Below are 18,266 nucleotides of genomic sequence, written 5' to 3' on the forward strand. Positions count from 1 at the left end.
CTTTTTAATTTAGAAAATAATCAAAATGACTGCCATGCAGTATAAGTTAGAAGGTAATCGTATGTTTGCACAAAAAAAATATGAAGAAGCGATAAAATGCTACACGAAGGCAATAAATAAGACTTCTAATAATGCTGTTTTCTTCACAAATCGGGCTCTGTGCAACATAAAGCTACAAAAATGGGAAGCCGTCGTTGACGACTGCAAAACTGCCCTTGATTATGACCCCCAATCCGTCAAGGGTCACTTCTTTCTTGGACATGCTACTGCAGAGCTTGAAAATTTTGATGAATCTATCTCAGAGTTACAGAAAGCACATACACTCGCAAAACAACAAAAATTAAATTTTGGTGATGATATTGCAGCGATGCTACGAAACGCGAAGAAAAAACGCTGGGATAAATTAGAAAAGGAACGTATTTCACAGGAAATTGAACTACAAACTTATCTCACTAATTTAATGGTTGAAGACGAAAAACGTGAGATAACCAAATTGGACGAAAACGACTCCACAAGCGATACAGACCGAAAAAATGTAGAAAAAAAATTCGAGGAACGTCGAACTGAACTAAATAACTTATTTGCACAAGTAGATGATCGTAGGAAAACACGTGAAGTTCCAGATTTCCTATGCGGAAAAATTAGTTTCGAAATTATGAAGGATCCTGTTATTACGCCGAGTGGAATAACTTACGATCGCAAAGATCTCGAAGAACATCTGCAAAGGGTCGGACATTTTGATCCCGTTACCAGACAAAAACTAACTGCTAGTGAATTGATTCCTAATCTGGCTATACACGAAGTGATCGAGAAATTTATTGGAGAGAATGGTTGGGCTGAAGATTACTAAGATGTGATTTTAATTTAAACGCTTTCTTGTGAAATCATATAAGAGGGTTGGAACTTTTTCTCTAAACCAGGGGTGTGTGGCCCGCGGCCCACAAGGAGAAATTATACGGCCCGCTGAGAAGTGCCAATTTTGAATGATGTTCGGCCCGCAGAACAAGTTTTTTAATTAAGTTTAAAATGGTACGCTCAAGTTATTTCTATCCATTTGCGTTGCAAAGCCTGGACCCAAATCCTATACCTGAGCTTGTGCAATGCGAGCAACGCATGTCATAAGATTGATAACCAAAATTTTTGGGCCCTCAAATACTAGAAAGCCTATGTTAAATAAAGATGCGACTCATGGTTTCACCAGTTATTTGTATCTGGCCCTTCTGTTTCAAAGGTTGCCTACATCTGCTCTAAACAAAGCCCTGGACAAGCAGGTTACTGATACGTAAGGGTATGCTATGATTTTGAAAAGACAGATTTGACAATGTCGGCGTGATGCGGTGGACAGGGGGTTTTAAACCTGGTATCTTCAATCTTTGACTGGTCCAATGTGCCTACCATTGCATTGCTTGACCATGCAGCTCGAACACGAATCTGATGTGCCAACCATCATATGCGAGATGGGCATTTTTTTAGGGATTTCCAGAAAGTCTTCCTAGCCTGTTTGCTGAGCACTTCGTTGTTGTGGTTGGGTTTAGAGAACCTCTTTATGATAGCCTAACTTCACCTTTCATCCAAAAGAGTGTATTATGATGTCACTTTCACTTCTTTTGCTCCTCTCTTTATCAAAACTCTAAATAGGCTTGTGATCTTAGCACTTCAATACTTAAATTTTTTTCAAGTGTATTTTTGTACATATAGATTTTTTTACACAGTATTCTTTCTTTTTGTGTGAAACATTCATTTTTTTGTTTGGGTGACATAATTTTGTTCTTTTATCTTCATCTAGGACGGGTTCCCTAGTTTTTGTCAGGACGGCCCCAAAAACAACTTTCAAGTGTCCAGTGCGACCCCAGGTCAATATATATAAACTTCTTTCACTGGACTTTTGAGTTTGGTCATGTGATGGTATTAAGTAAAAAAATAAGGTAAAACCAAACAGTGATGTCACAATAAGCACTTTATATTTTCTATAGCACAAGCAGAGAGCCATGCTTATGGGCCTGTTTACAGTAAGCCATGGTACAAACTGCTAAATTTAACATGGTTTGTCAAATCTTAGTCGACTGTACATCCATCCTCTACCATACCTAAGCGACTCCATGACCTGTTTGCGACCTTGCCTACTTATCACTCCGACCCACTTTGGGGTCGTGACCCCTGGTTTGGGAATCCCTGATCTAGGACCTAAGTTTTTTCATTTCTCGCCCCTTTGCCTCCGAGTATGGGCGAATTACCTACCGGTTGCTTGGAGCAAATAGAAAAAATGTAACATGAAGTTAAGAAGTTGCTTGGTGTTGCTTTCTGGAGAATCATTTTTATGTAACAGTATATCATTTTTATAAATTTGTTGTGGGCTTCGTAAATAATAGTCAATTTCTTCACAAACTCCATAACATAAAAGGTTGGAGAACCCCCGCTCTAGATCAATGCTTCATCCATCCTGTATTTCAATAAACGGAGCACTGGTTGCTCGTGACATATTTTTTTTATTTCAAACTCTCTTTTTTTTGCCACACGGTTCACTATATTTATATCATTTTTTATTGCCTTGTATTTGTTAAGCTGTTTTATTATTTTGGTAGTTGCTAAAAAGCAGTGGTTCCCAAACCTTGGCCTGCCAGCAGTTTGACATGGCCCACCGAATGTAAGTAAAATAGTTCACTACACTATGTTTTTTTCTTTTTGCGCTTCAGATACCGCCCCTTGCGGGCGCTCACCTGGCCCACGAATATCCTTCCGCTTCTGATTTTGGCCTCCTGTCAATCAACTTTGGAAATCACTGCTATAAAGGGACATAAGCCCAGTTTATGAGATAAGTGGACCAGAGGGTAAGCCACCAAGTCTCAGGTGGGACCTGCTCCTCATAACACGTATGGAACCTAGAATCTACAAACCAAATTAACACCATAAATACCACTGGAATGATGAACAGGGGGACCATGAGTGCTGAAAGCCATAAAAAGGTTGGGAAACACTGCTCTACAGTAATTGCCTTCCAAATTCGTAGTAGCCTGCAACATTACCTTTAGTGGATTTCACTTTTTTGTTACTACTCGTGAAATGATTTGGATAGTGGTTTTTGACATTGCATTTTTTGTGATTTTGCACTTTATTAAATACTCATGTCAACCTTTTTGCATGTGTTGCTTTCTGCTTACTTCTGAAATTCCTAGTCTTCCATGTGTACAAATACAGGATGTTCATAAAAAATTCTCAAATTGCAAAAAGAATCTACCGATACCATATATTGTTTGGGCCCCTACATAACAAATCTGGTTAAGCTATATTGAGAATTGACTTCATAACAAAATTAAAATTGTGAATGGACTTTATGGACACCCTGTATATCAGAATAAAATGAGCAATGTAACAATACTATCACAATGATTTGCATTTTGATTGTCTTTTATTAAGTTGTTCCAAGTTCAATCTTTAAGGACTTCTATATTAAGTCCAAATTTAAGAAAATATCCATGCCGCTGCGTTACCTCCAATTTCTTTTGTGTACATTTACAAGTGCTTCAACCAAGATTTCATTTTGTGTGTATTTTAAATATTGTTTCTTTATTTGCTAGAATATAAAATATCTGAGTGACAGTGTGTTTTTTATGTTTGTTTAATTTACCCTTGCTATCTCAAATACTGATGGTAAATGATACAAACCATATTCTTTTAGTTTTATCAAATTTTATCAGAAGTAAAGAAACTGAGATAAGATGTTATCAAATAGGATGTGCCTGTCGTCATTGACATTTTTGAAACAAAACAAATTAAAACTGAACACAAGACTGATATCAGACTTTGTGAAAATAGTGGAAGTTGGACCACGAGATGGTCTTCAAAATGAACCAAATATTGTTCCTACAGAGACGAAAATAAAGCTTATTAACGAGCTCTCAGAAACAGGACTTTCGGTTGTCGAAGCAACAAGTTTTGTGTCGCCAAAATGGGTCCCACAAATGGCTGACCACAATGAAGTCATGAGGGGTATCGCGAAAAAGAATGGAGTGAATTACCCAGTTCTGACCCCTAATTTGAAGGGGTTTCAATCAGCAATAATCGCAGGAGCTGAAGAGGTCGCAATTTTTGGTGCAGCATCGGAGGCGTTCAGTCAAAAAAATATAAACTGCTCTATTGAAGAAAGTCTGGGAAGATTCAAATCTGTATTGGAAGCAGTGAAAAATCAAAATGTGCCAGTGAGAGGATATGTGTCTTGTGTATTAGGCTGCCCTTACCAAGGAAAAGTACCCACTGGGGAGGTGGTAAAAGTGGCCCTAAAAATGATCGAAATGGGATGCTATGAAATATCTCTTGGTGATACAATCGGTGTTGGTACAGCAATAAAAATGAAAGAGCTTCTAAAACATGTTCTATCTGAAATAGCTTCTGAAAAAATTGCTGTGCATTGCCATGATACATATGGACAGGCACTTGGTAACATTGTGGCGGCTTTAGACCAAGATATAAGAATTGTAGACTCCTCTGTAGCTGGCTTAGGAGGTTGCCCTTATGCGAAAGGAGCATCTGGCAATGTTGCCAGCGAGGATGTCGTTTATATGTTGCATGGGTCTGGCATGGATACTGGGATTGATTTGGATAAATTAGTTGATGTTGGCTCCTTTATAAGTAATGAACTTGGAAGAAAAAACTCTTCTAAAGCAGGAGTTGCTATTCTAATGAATCGAGATAAAAAGTGATAATTTTTTAGAATATTTTCTTATATGTTGCACTTTTAGTTGAAATAAATATCGAATTATGAATTTAGAGAATTTAAATTTTATGCTTTGGTGAAGGAACCTATTTAATACCAAAAGTCACAAGTGTTGAGCGGGACAGTCCAGGTCATCCTTCGGTTTTTTTCATACCACAGAAAAATCGTTGCCTGATGAAAAAGTCAGCTACTTTATCGATTGCCTGATCACCTTGCCGAACAGGAAATTCGGGGCTCCCGAAGTATGCGAACCAAGATGGCGGACATCGGAATGTAATATGTGTACTAGGTTAGGGTTAGGCCATAATTTTAGGTATAAATACTACGAGAGGCTCTTGGCTAGTCTTCGAACTGATAATAGGACTAAAATAAGGAAAATTGGAAAAAAATTATCGCCTAACCCTAACCTGTTACCCATGTTATGTTCCGATGACCGCCATCTTGGTTCGCATACTTCGGGAGCACCGGAAATTCTGATATTGAACCCCTCAAAATTCCCATTAGATTCCCTGCAAGATTGGTTTTAGACATTTCAGTGTGGGGTAACTGACTATTGTTCCAGAGGGAGTCATGCTGTAGACAGTTGTTATCAATTCTGGTCACATATTTGAATGAAAATAAAATTTGTGCGTATGGAATGGTTAGAAAACATTTTTTCTTGGAGCTGTATTAATGTGCTTTGATTAGAACCTCTCGACGATTTGGTTAAGTGATATGTGATACCGTAGGTAATTATTAAAGTAGTCGGTCGTACACCAAAAAAGTTCATGTTTTCTGAGGCTGCTTCCTGTGTGTTTACTATTACAGTCTCACTTATAGAGAGCAATGACTATTTAGCATTGGAAAATTGCATACCACATAAATTATAGACATTTTTACCGTTCGTGGGCATAAATTATTTAAATTGACATCATATATTATAGCGAGCATGAAACGACGCATACTTGTTAAACTCAGAATAAACTTATACAGACAGTAACATCATGCCAGATTCGAAGTAACAATTTCTGGTACTTTTTTATTATTTATTTGACGTTTCGTTGCGGGTGATTTCTTTGCCATCGTTGAATTTGATTTATGCTTAACTTTGGGAGACAAGTAATCGGTAATTTATTTTTTCACCAAACAGAAAAAAACACTTCATCTATCCAAAGTTCTAAGCTCAACACCACCGCAGCGTGGTATTTTCAATATGGGGAAGCACCTCCATGTTGAAATGAATTTCTGTGCAGAAAGTACACTCATTGCAGCCTTGAAATCTCGATAAAAATGACAGATAAAATAAGCAATCAAGACTTATGCAATGAAGTGGAGAAAGCTCATCATCGAATAAAGAGTTATATCAGACGGACACCTTTAGAATATTCTGCATATCTATCGGAAAGGACCTGCGCAAAGGTTTATTTAAAACTTGGTATGTGCCGGTGCCTGTGTTGCAGCATTTTGCGTTATTTGAAATATGGACGTGTGGTGAATTCCGTGGGTGTGTCTGCGATGAGTGACGTGTTGTTTACAAACAAACTTTCATCCGGATGGGTTCCCTGGCCGCCAAATTGATTTTACTCCTTCCATTCTTCTGAGATTATCAGGTTTATATGACTGCTGGTCGCCTCCCAGGAAGGTCAAAAGGTGGTTTGGGTCTAATTTAGTGTAAGCTATTGCTGAAAAATATTCTTATAGGCCTGGGCCGATAAAATCACAAACAGCCCAAAAGCTCTACATGCGATGGTGGCCAGGCGTGATGGTGACGTCGTAGTGACGTAATTTTTGGATGGCATAGTCAGGTGGGGGTTAGGAATAACATATGCAAAATTCGTTATGCTACGCCCACAGGAGGTAGGCTATTTGTGGTACTAAACTATACTAGACCCGATAATTGCTTGTTACTGTAGGATGGATTGTGTAACCACTGGTATCACGTTCAGTCATTTGATTGCTTGTACCAGACATTATTTCCACTTCAACATACTTAACTCAGACTTCCTTAAAAGTCACAAATTTTTGTTTATTAGTCTTCCTCATTCAATATGAAAAGGTGAAACACCGAACTTTAATTGTATCACTAACATGATGATGATTTTTGGCCCCCCGTCAATTGCGAACAAAAATTTATCAGTTGGGGGTTACAAGAGACTAATTACCTATTTACCCTCAATGTTTTTGCGCTCGTGGATCCTCATGCATATAACGCAAGGATGCAGCAACAGGGGATGCAGGCCCAACCCCCCCCCCCCCCTCTCTTTTTGAAATGTGAAAAAATCATACAAAGCAATTTTTTGCATTCCCCCTTGGCTTGGCGGTGTGGCGCACCGTGCTAAGCGTTAGGGATACGCTCGCCACCGCATCTCTGATTATCCTTCGTGGGATCGCAGGTTCGAATCCCATGCAGGGTTAATCATGTGCTAGAGGATTGCTGGACTCCTCGCCACCGTAGGGTGGTTCACGTAACCGCTGGTCGGTTATGGCTTCCTCCACCATCAAGTTCATGCTTCTGAAACCGAATAGCTGACTAACTAATCTCATACCTGACCTGGACTGGTAACCGGACAAGAGGCCGTGGTTCGCCATACGTTTAAGTCGTCTTATCGGCTTTCCTCTCCCCCAGGATGAATATGTAAATCCCATCCTATCCCCTTCCTTGAAAATACCCAGCTACAACAATATGCGGCAAAATTCTTGAATTACATGAAATAAAAATATTCTATGTCTGTTTTTTATTCAATTTATTTATTTAAGATATTAATGTACAAGGAATATAATTGCCTGAATCTCATCATCTTCCTTGCAGAATCTGAGCAAATCACAGGTGCATTCAAAGCAAGAGGAGCCTTCAATAAAGTCTTGAAATTTTCGGAAAATGACAGCAAACAAACAGAAGGAAAGAAATTTTTCACTGCTTCATCTGGCAACCATGGAATGGCAATGGTGTGTTTTAGTAATGATACGATTTAAAACCCCATATCTTAAGCTTTGGAATTTATGGTATTTTAACTCCTCCAGGTAAAATAAACTTATACTCAGGGGCAGTGGTGGGATTCAAATTTTTAGTCAGCTGGTTTCATCACAAAAGTCATGTTTTTTCAGCCAGTTCTGTTACAAAAAGTCATTGACAGTGACCGGTAATGCTAATCACTTCGCTGATCTCAAAAAATTCTGTGAGGCGGTTCTATAGAACCGGTGCGAACCGGCTGAATCCAACCACTGCTTACAGGTGTGGGATCTCAATTTAATACGACAATAATTTATTCTTTTTGCTGCAAACAAGACCCAATACAAGCTACTATTTTTGGAAGGTTTGGAATCGTTCTGCTCCAGCATTTTCTGTCCAATGTAATGACATGAGATTTCAGACAGTGAGTGCAACTTACGATGCCAATACAGTTACGACTAATGCTTTAAGTCAGGGGTCAGCAACCTTGGGTAATATAATCCGGCCGACGACGCTTCACTGAATTATAGTAACAAAATGGCTGCTTTGATGATTACCTATATTCTTTACGTTATCAATTTTATTTTAAGACATGTGAAGATTAAATTAGTTTATAAGTAACCTAACAAGTACCGTATATAATTCACAAGTACTCGTTTATTAATGAGCCTATAATTTAGTTACAATGAAACAAATGGCAACAAAACGCAGAGCCAAGTTGATGCTGAGTGCAAAGGGTTCATTGACACAGAAAATATTCAAATGGATTTTTTTGAATGCAATGCAATGACGAAATTAATCTATGTTCTATCCAAGATATGTATCACTGCTTGATTTTTATTATAAAAAGAATCTTCTTCATGGAAAACTTTATCCAAATTTGACAAACCATGCGAAAAAATTCACATCGATGTTTTGGAGTACATATGTATGCGAACAATTATTTTCGGAAATGAACTTTGAAAGAACAAGCTGAGAACTCGGATTAGAAAATGTTTTAATTAATTTTGGTTTTATCCACTGTCCCATTTACAAAATGTTTCTTCAAGTGATGTTGAATACGTATCAACCTTAAAATTTAATTTCTTATCTGCGTGAACAAATTTGATTCATCACCCATCCGTTCGACGACCCGCTAAGACTTGCAACCCATAATTTTGACCCGCGAGCGACAAAAGGTTGCCGACCCCTGCTTAAAGTGCTAAGCCATTGCGCTCAATGCCCATTTCACCTTGACCTTCAAACTTCAAAACTTATATCCATTTTTCCATTTCCACCCTTTTTAATATCGATTTTCATTTTATTTTGCATTTCCAGACAATGGCTCTCCAGGCATCGGGTAAGAAAGGAACCATCTACGTTCCAAACAATGTTGCAAAATCAAAGTTTGAAAATCTTGTTCTACACAAGGCCGATGTTCGGAAGTTTGGTGATGATTGCATGGTCACAGAAAGGGAAGCCATGAGAGCTGCAAAGGTCAAATTTTAAAGTTTTTTTTCAAAGGGTTGTCCAAATAGAATTTAAAATTAGTAATATTTAACATCTAAATTCTTAATTTCAGTAATAATTTGAATAGTTTCATTTACAAAATTATCATTTAAGCCTAACAGCATACCCATACAAGCCTTCATTTAATTTCTGAAACTAATAAACCAATCAAATCTCAGATTCCTTGCATTTCAAACTCATTGATTGCTGGATTCCTCGCTGCCGCAGGGTGGTCCATGTGACCGCTGGTCAGTTACGGCTTTCTCCACCATCAAGTCCATGCATCTGAAAATATGGACCATGGATGAGAGGCCATGGTTCACTATATAATTAGGCTGTTTTATAGGCTTCCCTTTTCCCCCGGATAAATATGTAAATCCTATCCTATATGCTAGACTGGAAAATTGAACATTCTATTCTGTTCAGGAAGAAGGTGGCATCTATGTCTCACCATACAATGATCCGGATATAATTGCTGGACAAGGAACCATTGGGTTTGTCTTCATTTTTATTTTTTGACAGAAGTATACCTGTCGTTTTGCTAAATTATAGTTCTGTTGTGAAAAAATCTCAGGTAATAGATCAATCGATTTCAAATTACCAGTATTCTAAGATAGAAGAAAACATGAAAAGACTATTTCTCTCATTTATTTTCGATCATCACTTAGTAAGATTTGATCCTGTGATCCCCATGCATATATTTAACAGTGAGCTGGTAAGGCACATAGCTCAGTTTGCAATATTTCAAGTGCAGACATCTGAAACTAATAATCGGTTATTTGTTTCCGTACACAGAATAACTCAATAAAAAGGATGTTTCTCACCATATGATTAAGCCGTCTTATCAGCCATCTTCTCTTTGGAATCATATAAAAAAAAAATACAATCTTGCAACTTTGCAGGCTCGAAATTCTACAAGATCTCAAAGATGTTGATGCTGTTTTTGTAACTGTTGGGGGAGGAGGACTGATAAGTGGAATCTCATCTTATTTGAAGCAAATGAAACCAAACATCAAGGTAAACCAATCCAGCTGCTACACAGTAACTGGATAATTTTGGGTACTCCTGAAGTATGTGGACCAAGATGGCGGACACAGGAACGTAGTATGTGTACTTGGTTAGGGTTAGACCATAATTTCAGATACAACTACAATGGGAGTCACTTAGCTAGACCCCAAACAAACTAAAATAAGAAAAATGGGCGCTCCTGAAGTATGCGAACCAAGATGGCGGACATCGGAATGTAATATTTGTACTAGGTAGGGTTTGGCCATAATATTAGGTATAAATACTACGGGAGGCTCTTGGCTAGTCTTCGAACTGATAATAGGACTAAAATAAGGAAAATTGGAAAAAAATTATGGCCTAACCCGAACCTGTTACCCATGCTACGTTCCGATGTCCGCCATCTTGGTTCGCATACTTCAAGAGCACCGAAAAATGAAATAAAATTATGGCCTGACCTTAACCTGGTACACATACTACGTTCCGATGTCCGCCATCTTGGCTTACATACTTCGGGAGTACCTAATTTAGAATATTCTGAATTTAAAATCAACTGGAAAATGCTCTAATACCAACTCAGTGCCTTACAACAACCTGCGAGCCATATGTGGCCCTCAAATAAAATTTTGTGGCCTGCGGAGAAGTGCAATTTTGAATAATGTACTACCGTGAAACAAGTTTTTACTTTGATTTGGTATGTGTGTAGGGATGGGCAATGTAGAATAATTTACTATTCTAGAATATTCTAGAATAGTTAAATCGAATCCAGAATACCGAATCCTATTCTATTTTCATACTTATTCAAATAGTGGGAATTTCTACATTGCTGGATTTGGATGGTAAAAAATTGCAATTGTATTACTTACTATAAATGTATTATCTATTTGGAAATGTCCTGAACATTGGATTTCATTTCAGTTCCCAGGGCAATAAAATTTAGGAATATTACAATATTTTTTGCCTTCAATTGTTCCAAATGTATGTAATCCCTAAATACTAATATATACTGATATGCTAAATTAAGACACGCTTTACACACTTTAATAGTAAGCGGTTAAATACAAAATAGACATGAAACGGCGTTAAATCATTATTAATGTAAGTCTGCCGAGTATACTACAACATACGCGCTGAGAATTAATTAGATGCTGAACCAGCGTGTGGCCACTGCAACCTATGCGCCGTTGTAAAATATTGAATTTAACCACTATCAATTAAAATCAACCTTTTATTCTGTGAGAGCAAGACACGTAAAACCAAGTTCCCGTAAACGCGATTTCGTACTTAGTTATTAGGTAATAACATCTGAAGACGAACTCATTTTCTATGATTATCGTTACATATCATTATCTACCCAGACTTGGCCCTACTCAAATTCAATACGCCACTATCTTCGCCAGATGCGGCAACTTTTTTCAAAATTCATCGGCGACTAAAATACTACAGACTTCCGATCAAACGTGCGTCTATCTTAAACGATAGAAATGTTATCATTAATCATTATCTACCCAGACTTAGCCCTACTCAAATTCAATACGTCACTATCTTCGCCAGATGCGGCAACTTTTTTCAAAATTTATTGGCGACTAAAATACTACAGACACTCGATCAAACGTGCGTCTATCTTGAACGATAGAAACGGACCGAAAAATATGTAATCTTTTGAGAGTGAAATTTAAATGTGACAGTAGTTCGCGTTTTGCGATATAACTTTGTATTTCGGAAAATGGTATGATAAAATTATTCGTAAATAATATTTGATTTAAATTAATGGCGAGTAATGTTATAACATTTAACGCCTGGCTTTCGGTTTACGTGCATCATTTTTTTGAAAAAACTCGTAGGTCGCGAAAAATCATTTAATTTAAAATGAGGCAAGGCACATCTGTAAACAATTAAAGATTGTTGCATTCAGATCATCGGAATATCTCCAGTAAGTCGGCACAAATAACGCTAGCTAGATAGCAAAGAAGGAAAACGCAAAAATGGTGCAATAACGAGTCCTCGCCGTGAGGTTATATTACCGACTTCTTGTCCTGAATATGCCGATTAAAATTACAGTGTTTGATGTTTACCGATTTACGGGTTCTTTGCGAGCAGACGCAAGTTTAATTAAACGAGAGAGATTTCCACGCGAGAAAAACGCTCGTCTATAATTGATAAATTATACAAAAATTGACGCTTGGCGCCGGAGAGGCGGAAACCGAATCCTGTTATCGGATCCCATTGGATTCGAATACTTTGGGATTCGAATCCTCCGGATTCGGTATTCTATATTGCCCATCCCTATATGTGTGAGTAATTCCAATTCCTTTGCGTTGCGAAGCCTAGAGGCGCAGTTCTTACCACTTCATGGCAGCTCCTTCCACGAACGAACTGCGGCAGCTCCTGCCATATAGCGCTATTCAGTAATCAGTATTAACGGTATATTCACAAATTAATTTTTAGATTTTAATTGATCATGCGGAATTATATCTACTTAAACCCTAACCCCAAATTCATCAAAACTGTATCCATGAGAAAAACGTTCCAACTTACCCAATATTTGTCACCATGAGGGACAGCCCTGTCTTTACGGCCCACCTGCCGTGGTTACGGCAGCAAAATTTTACTTGCCATTGGATTTCAATTTGCTGGCCCTCCCTGCCAAACGGGATGCATTGCCTTTATGACTGTCTGAGGAAAAAATCACTTTTTATTTGACGTGTTTGTACACCATTCGCTCCTAACAAGGCTCTTCATTAGCTATTACAGTTTTTGTCTGTTTTGCAGATAGTTGGTTGCAGTCCTGCCAACTCAAATGTGATGGAACAATCTGCTGAAGCCGGTAAACAAATCGAAATCGTAAATCTCGAAACATTATCTGATGGATCTGCAGGTTACTAACGTTTTCATTAATGCATAATGATTTCCATAATTTTAAAATTTCACTGCAATGGATTTCCTGGTGACAATAAAAAATGTAATTTTGTTGAACATAAATTGTTTTACCATAAGGGGATCTGAAATCAACTAGTCAAAGTAACACTTTAAATATCACTGGAATAATAATCTAATAGTGCTAAAAGCTTCCGGGAAAGAGCCACAAGCCATAAAAGGTTGGGAACCACTGCTCTAGCATAAGATACCTTAGTCATTTCAGGTCTGCAGATGTAATTTTCATGCTTGTAAATTTTGTAAGACAGCCATATGTAGGCTTCATCATATGGCTTAAAATGACTCTTGACTCTTTTTGCAGTCAAATAGCCATATGGCTAAACAAGTTGTTCGAGAAGGAGAATGGTTTTAACCATCGGAATTTGCATGAACTACCCTGTGCTGGCAAATACAAACAACTCACACATATCTTTCTTCATAGAATGTGAACTTTTATGCTTTCACAGGGCGATTAGTGGTGCAATGCTCAGGTTACAGATAACACCTCCAGGTTGCGCATCCACCCCCCCTTTTGAAATGTAAAAAAAATAAAATCATTTTTCTGTATCATAGATAGCAATTTTCCGTAGCTTGAAATGCTTAAAATGCTCTCTCAAGACTACTAAAAACACGCGTATTCCAGCGTTCGATTCGACCCGCAGGCTGTTTCAATCTAACTTAGCAAATAAAAATTTCAGAACCCCCCCCCCTCCCCCCTTTGAAAAATTCTGTCTACGCCCCTGCATCCTCTGACGAGTTGATAACATTTTAACATTCATCTACTTTATTATTTGTAAACTTATCTAGCAATTGACTATATGTCTTTCAGGTAACATTGACATTCCCAGCATAACGTTCCCAATATGTCAACGTAACGTGGATCGCTGGGTGAACGTTACTGAGGACGAGATTGCTGATGCCATGTATTTGATGTTGGATGTACACCATAAGGTAGGAAAGCAATACGCACATATTTCTAATTCTTATCTTACCTTTGGTAAAGATTGATCCTCATGCTTTTTGATGAATCTGTTCGGGATTGTTGAACTTTATAATAAGCTTGTATGTCAATGTCATGCATTATAGCATATATGTGTGAATTGGGCTCTCAAGATTTCTAAACATAGTTTCATTATGACCTAGACCAAGGCTACTCAACTATTTTTACCGAAGATCCGCATACAAAACTTTAGAAATATTTGGGTCCAGTCTTTCCCGAAATTATATTTCGGCATCCTCGAACATGCGTTTCCTCGGCCGGCTAATGATTATCATCTAATCAAGATTGTTTATTATGGCGTTATAGTTCTTTCCCTATATATTTAAATCTATAAAAAGTAATTTTATAAAATGAAACTTCAAATGGTCTAATGGGGCTAATGATCCAAAATAAAGAATAAGACGTTGTCCGAATCGAATAACCAAAAGGTCCGGATTCGGACCGCGGTCCGCCAGTTGAGTGGCCTCGACCTAGACTTTAATGGTCATGTGCTTATTGATCACTAGTTGAAGCTGGAACCCCATGGCCGACTTATCATCCGGAAGAAGATGAAAAATTCTAATCTGGGCAGGTAAAATGGTTAACTCATCCCATACCTGAGCTGGAATGGTATTTCAAATACTAAAAAACAAGAGATCATCCATCTCCCTTGAGTAGAGCTGCGTAGCGGATGGAAATTTACATCCAGAGCTTTTTAAAAGCCAACTTCTGGCGAGAAATTTGGCTTCGATAAAAACAAATTTTGATAGTCTTCTAGAATTGCCAGTTGAAAATGCTTAGTCACAGTAATATTTTTCTGTTTCTATCTGAAATTCAAACTACTTCAAAATTTTAACTCCTACATAGACGAGTTTAAAAATACGTCTCAATAATAAATAAACGAGAATATCGGTCAGAGACCAAAGACTTATCGATCGAAAGTTAGGGGATCCCCCAAAACAGAAACTGTAATTCGAAAAATTCTGCAAACCCAAACTGGATTGTTTTGATTAGTTTTCAGTCAATATCAAAAATGTAGAAAACAATAGCCAACTTCCCACGTCGTCATCGAAATACTACTCGAGGAAATACTTTTATGAAGAATTCTACAAATCCGAACTGGATTGTTTCGATTAGTATCCAGCCAATAGCCTATTTACCAATACTATATTTTGTGTCAAATACAACGGCACTAACCCGGGTTGCGACGGGACGGCTATCCAAACACTGCGATATTTTGGTGAGGAATTCTGCAACCCTGAACCTGATAGAGGGATATGGACATTGCTTAAAGAGTAATTATAAGTAACGAGATACGATCTCGCGGTGTGTATCCTTCGCTCTGACTCACTAGCGTGAAAACTTGCGCACACACACACACACATTTAGCGCGTCTCAAACATCTCTCGCTTTGTAAAAATCGTTCTCTCGATTTGCAAAATCCAGATCTCTTCATCACTAATTAGTTAATAACTCGATAATAATAAGACATAATTTATCCAAAATCAATAGGCTTCTGGTCCGAGATATGATGAATGCACATGCAAAATTTGGAGCAGATTCAACCACGCCTTCGTGAGATATCGCGTGCATCTAACAGACAGACAGACAAATACTTATCAACATACTTACCGATCTAATGATTGATAAGTAAAATCACTCCAAATTCATACTCCACAACTCTAATCCCAAGATAAATATCGAAAATTCAAGATCCTAGTTATCTATTTTAACAAAATCATTGTCTTTACTTGGCGCTCCAGAAGTATGTGTATCAATATATAGAGTAGTGGATATAGTAGTGTACCGTTATGGAGGTAACTAATTTTTTCGCCTACTTTACATCAAGTTGTGTAAAGGGACGGAAACCTGTGGGCAGATGGTATTGTATATTCACTTATCTAACACAAACAGTCCGCGAACTCGTAATAGAACTAAAATAAGGAAAATCGGAATAAAATGATGGACTAACCCTAACCTGGTACACACAGTGCAGGAGTACCAACATTGTCAAACTCAGATACCACAACACTATTCCTAAGATAAATACGAAAAATCCAGGATCTAACTAAATTACTGTTTTTACTTCGCTGAATTAAGCTATATCAAACCTATATATATTTTTACTCCCCTTCAGGTAATTGAAGGAGCAGCAGGTGTCGCCCTTGCATCATTCTTGAAGGTCAAAGCTGATTTTCAAGGTCAAAATGTAGCTGTTGTTATATGCGGTAGCGGAGTTGGCATAGCAACCATAAAGAAAATCATCGACACACATTGGAAAGAATAAAATGCAGGATATTGGGGTTTTAACACATTTGTGTTTTAGGCCAGTATGGTGCTAGTGTGTAATCCAATATTGGTAATAATAATTGTTAGCTTCTATTATATTTTTAGCTATATATTTTACCATCACGGGACTAAAAAAAATATACAAGGTGTCCAATAAAATTTCGACCGATTTTACAGTAATAGCAATTAAATTTTTTTTATTCATCAATAGTTCTTATTGTGCTTGTAGTTCTCATTTATCATACAATAAAATTTATTGGGTACTCCTGAAGTATGCGAACCAAGATGGCGGATATCGGAACGTAGTATGTGTACCAGGATAGGGTTAGGCCATAATGAACTGTAATAGAACTAAAATTGGAATAAAATTATGGCCTAACCCAAACCTGGTATACATACTACATTCCAATGTCCGCCATCTTGGTTCACATACTTCGGGAGTACCTTGAATTGGTATTACTATAAAATTGTGCGAAATTTTTTGACAACCATGTAGATAAATATTTGAATATGTTCGAAATTATTTCAATTTGTAATATCAGTAATATTATTATTTTGGAAACGTGATTTTAAGCAATAATTTTAATTTGTAAATTTAAAAAAAAAATAATTTCTGTATTCAGAAGATCTCTTATGCCTCTATGAATGTGCTATCAGATTTTAATGCCTCTAGAATAATTTTTAAAAACCTCATTTTAATTGTTTACAATCTTGTTCATTCAATAATGACAATTCTGTATCGAATTAATTTTTGTGTGACTGTTATGTGGCTTGACTACCATGCAGTTTTAGTATCTTGTCATCAAGTAATTGCTTCTAAAGGAGTATTCTCTTTGTTTTCAATTTGAAGATCGCTAGAGGAGTCTGTAATTCTTTAATAATGTGTTCAAAAGGTCTAATATACCTCCTAAATGTGCTACAGCAATTATATTCAAAATAATTAATTCCATAATAATTTAATGATTACAATTCTGTATCAAAATAATCTCTGTGGAGCTGTAATATCTGTTTGACTCTCGGCTACCACCAGGTGGTTTTTGTATCCACTGTTATAATCCTGATATTTTGCTTTGCTAAAGCTTATTTAATTTGTTTTAATTAATGAAGTTCAAGTAAAATTTTCTGTTATAATATGCAATAAATGGTACTGGTATAATCGTGAAAATAAATTTTTCGAGGATAAAACTTTGGGGGTTTTTGGCCATTTTATTCATAAGTATAATAAGTATAAGTTTATTTCGACTCTATAATCAGCAATAGACGATAAAAAAATAGATAAAAACAAAAGTAAAAGTAACTGATTATAGAATCGGGAAAGCGAACAAAACCTAGAGTAAGGTTTGAAACGTACAGATTTTAGATGGAAAGGTATTGATAAAAGAAGTAGTACGTGTTCGCTCACCCCATGGTCATCATGTTGCGTTTGCATAGAAAGATGGCCAACTGACTTATTCAATGGCAGCAACACAGAGTATTTATTAGCACTGTCGTTCCTAACCTTAAATTATCGATGAATAGTTTTTATTTTATAATTTAGACTTATTTAGGGTTTTTGCAAAAATATTCGGTTTGGATCAAAAAAATACTTGATTTTGGACAGCTCTATCATATGCTGTATCGTACTTGGCGTGGCTTTATTGGACACGTTTAGTGGCCATAACGATCGTTTCAAAATTTTGTTGTTATTGTTATTTGTCTCCGTCTCCATTTTTGAAAAAATCGCTTTTCTCTTCGAATACTGGACCAATTGCTTTGATATTTTCAGTGGTTGAAGATAAAAAAAAATTCGCTATGACGTCATCAAAATTATTGCCACTGGGTGGCGCTACGTGTCCATATATTTGAGCATAGCTCTCTTGTTTGTTTATATAAGGTGCATGCGGTCGCTGTGTAAAGTTTTTTTCGTTAAGATAGCGTCACGATTTGAGCCGCTCGAAAACGGGGTGTCA

General features: G+C 37.1%; 3 protein-coding genes across 5 annotated transcripts; all 3 read left to right on the forward strand.

The window, feature by feature from the left end:
• The first annotated feature begins 19 nt into the window (after positions 1-19).
• On the forward strand, positions 20-3,676 carry LOC120344632 (E3 ubiquitin-protein ligase CHIP-like). The gene has a single exon (XM_039413935.2). It carries the CDS (start codon positions 26-28, stop codon positions 848-850), a length of 825 nt encoding a protein of 274 aa, XP_039269869.2. The 5' UTR covers positions 20-25; the 3' UTR covers positions 851-3,676.
• A 40-nt stretch (positions 3,677-3,716) lies between these two features.
• LOC120344623 (hydroxymethylglutaryl-CoA lyase, mitochondrial-like) lies at positions 3,717-4,769 on the forward strand. Its single transcript, XM_039413924.2, has one exon. It carries the CDS (start codon positions 3,717-3,719, stop codon positions 4,695-4,697), a length of 981 nt encoding a protein of 326 aa, XP_039269858.2. The 3' UTR covers positions 4,698-4,769.
• Positions 4,770-5,297: 528 nt separating this feature from the next.
• LOC120345678 (L-threonine ammonia-lyase-like) lies at positions 5,298-17,486 on the forward strand. Of its 3 annotated transcripts, none has more exons than XM_039415215.2 (8): positions 5,298-6,125; positions 7,500-7,636; positions 8,958-9,116; positions 9,555-9,622; positions 10,031-10,145; positions 12,906-13,011; positions 13,879-14,000; positions 16,166-17,486. In XM_039415215.2, the coding sequence occupies exons 1-8, from the start codon at positions 5,981-5,983 to the stop codon at positions 16,313-16,315; spliced, it is 1,002 nt and encodes a 333-aa protein (XP_039271149.2). In that variant the 5' UTR covers positions 5,298-5,980; the 3' UTR covers positions 16,316-17,486. The 3 variants fall into 3 exon arrangements, with proteins under 3 accessions (XP_039271149.2, XP_039271157.2, XP_077972426.1); XM_039415223.2 differs by lacking the exon at positions 5,298-6,125 and adding an exon at positions 6,191-6,340; XM_078116300.1 differs by lacking the exon at positions 5,298-6,125 and adding an exon at positions 6,384-6,495.
• The last annotated feature ends 780 nt before the right edge of the window (positions 17,487-18,266 follow it).

Source organism: Styela clava, chromosome 1, assembly GCF_964204865.1.
Source record: "Styela clava chromosome 1, kaStyClav1.hap1.2, whole genome shotgun sequence".
NCBI classification, from domain to species: Eukaryota; Metazoa; Chordata; class Ascidiacea; order Stolidobranchia; family Styelidae; genus Styela; species Styela clava.

Coding starts and splice junctions, on each gene's coding strand:
- LOC120344632 (XM_039413935.2), top strand. CDS start 26: ATGACTGCCATGCAGTATAAGTTAGAAGGTAATCGTATGTTTGCACAA.
- LOC120344623 (XM_039413924.2), top strand. CDS start 3,717: ATGTTATCAAATAGGATGTGCCTGTCGTCATTGACATTTTTGAAACAA.
- LOC120345678 (XM_039415215.2), top strand. CDS start 5,981: ATGACAGATAAAATAAGCAATCAAGACTTATGCAATGAAGTGGAGAAA. Junction 10,146..12,905: donor AAATGAAACCAAACATCAAG/GTAAACCAATCC, acceptor TCTGTTTTGCAG/ATAGTTGGTTGCAGTCCTGC. Junction 14,001..16,165: donor TGTTGGATGTACACCATAAG/GTAGGAAAGCAA, acceptor ACTCCCCTTCAG/GTAATTGAAGGAGCAGCAGG.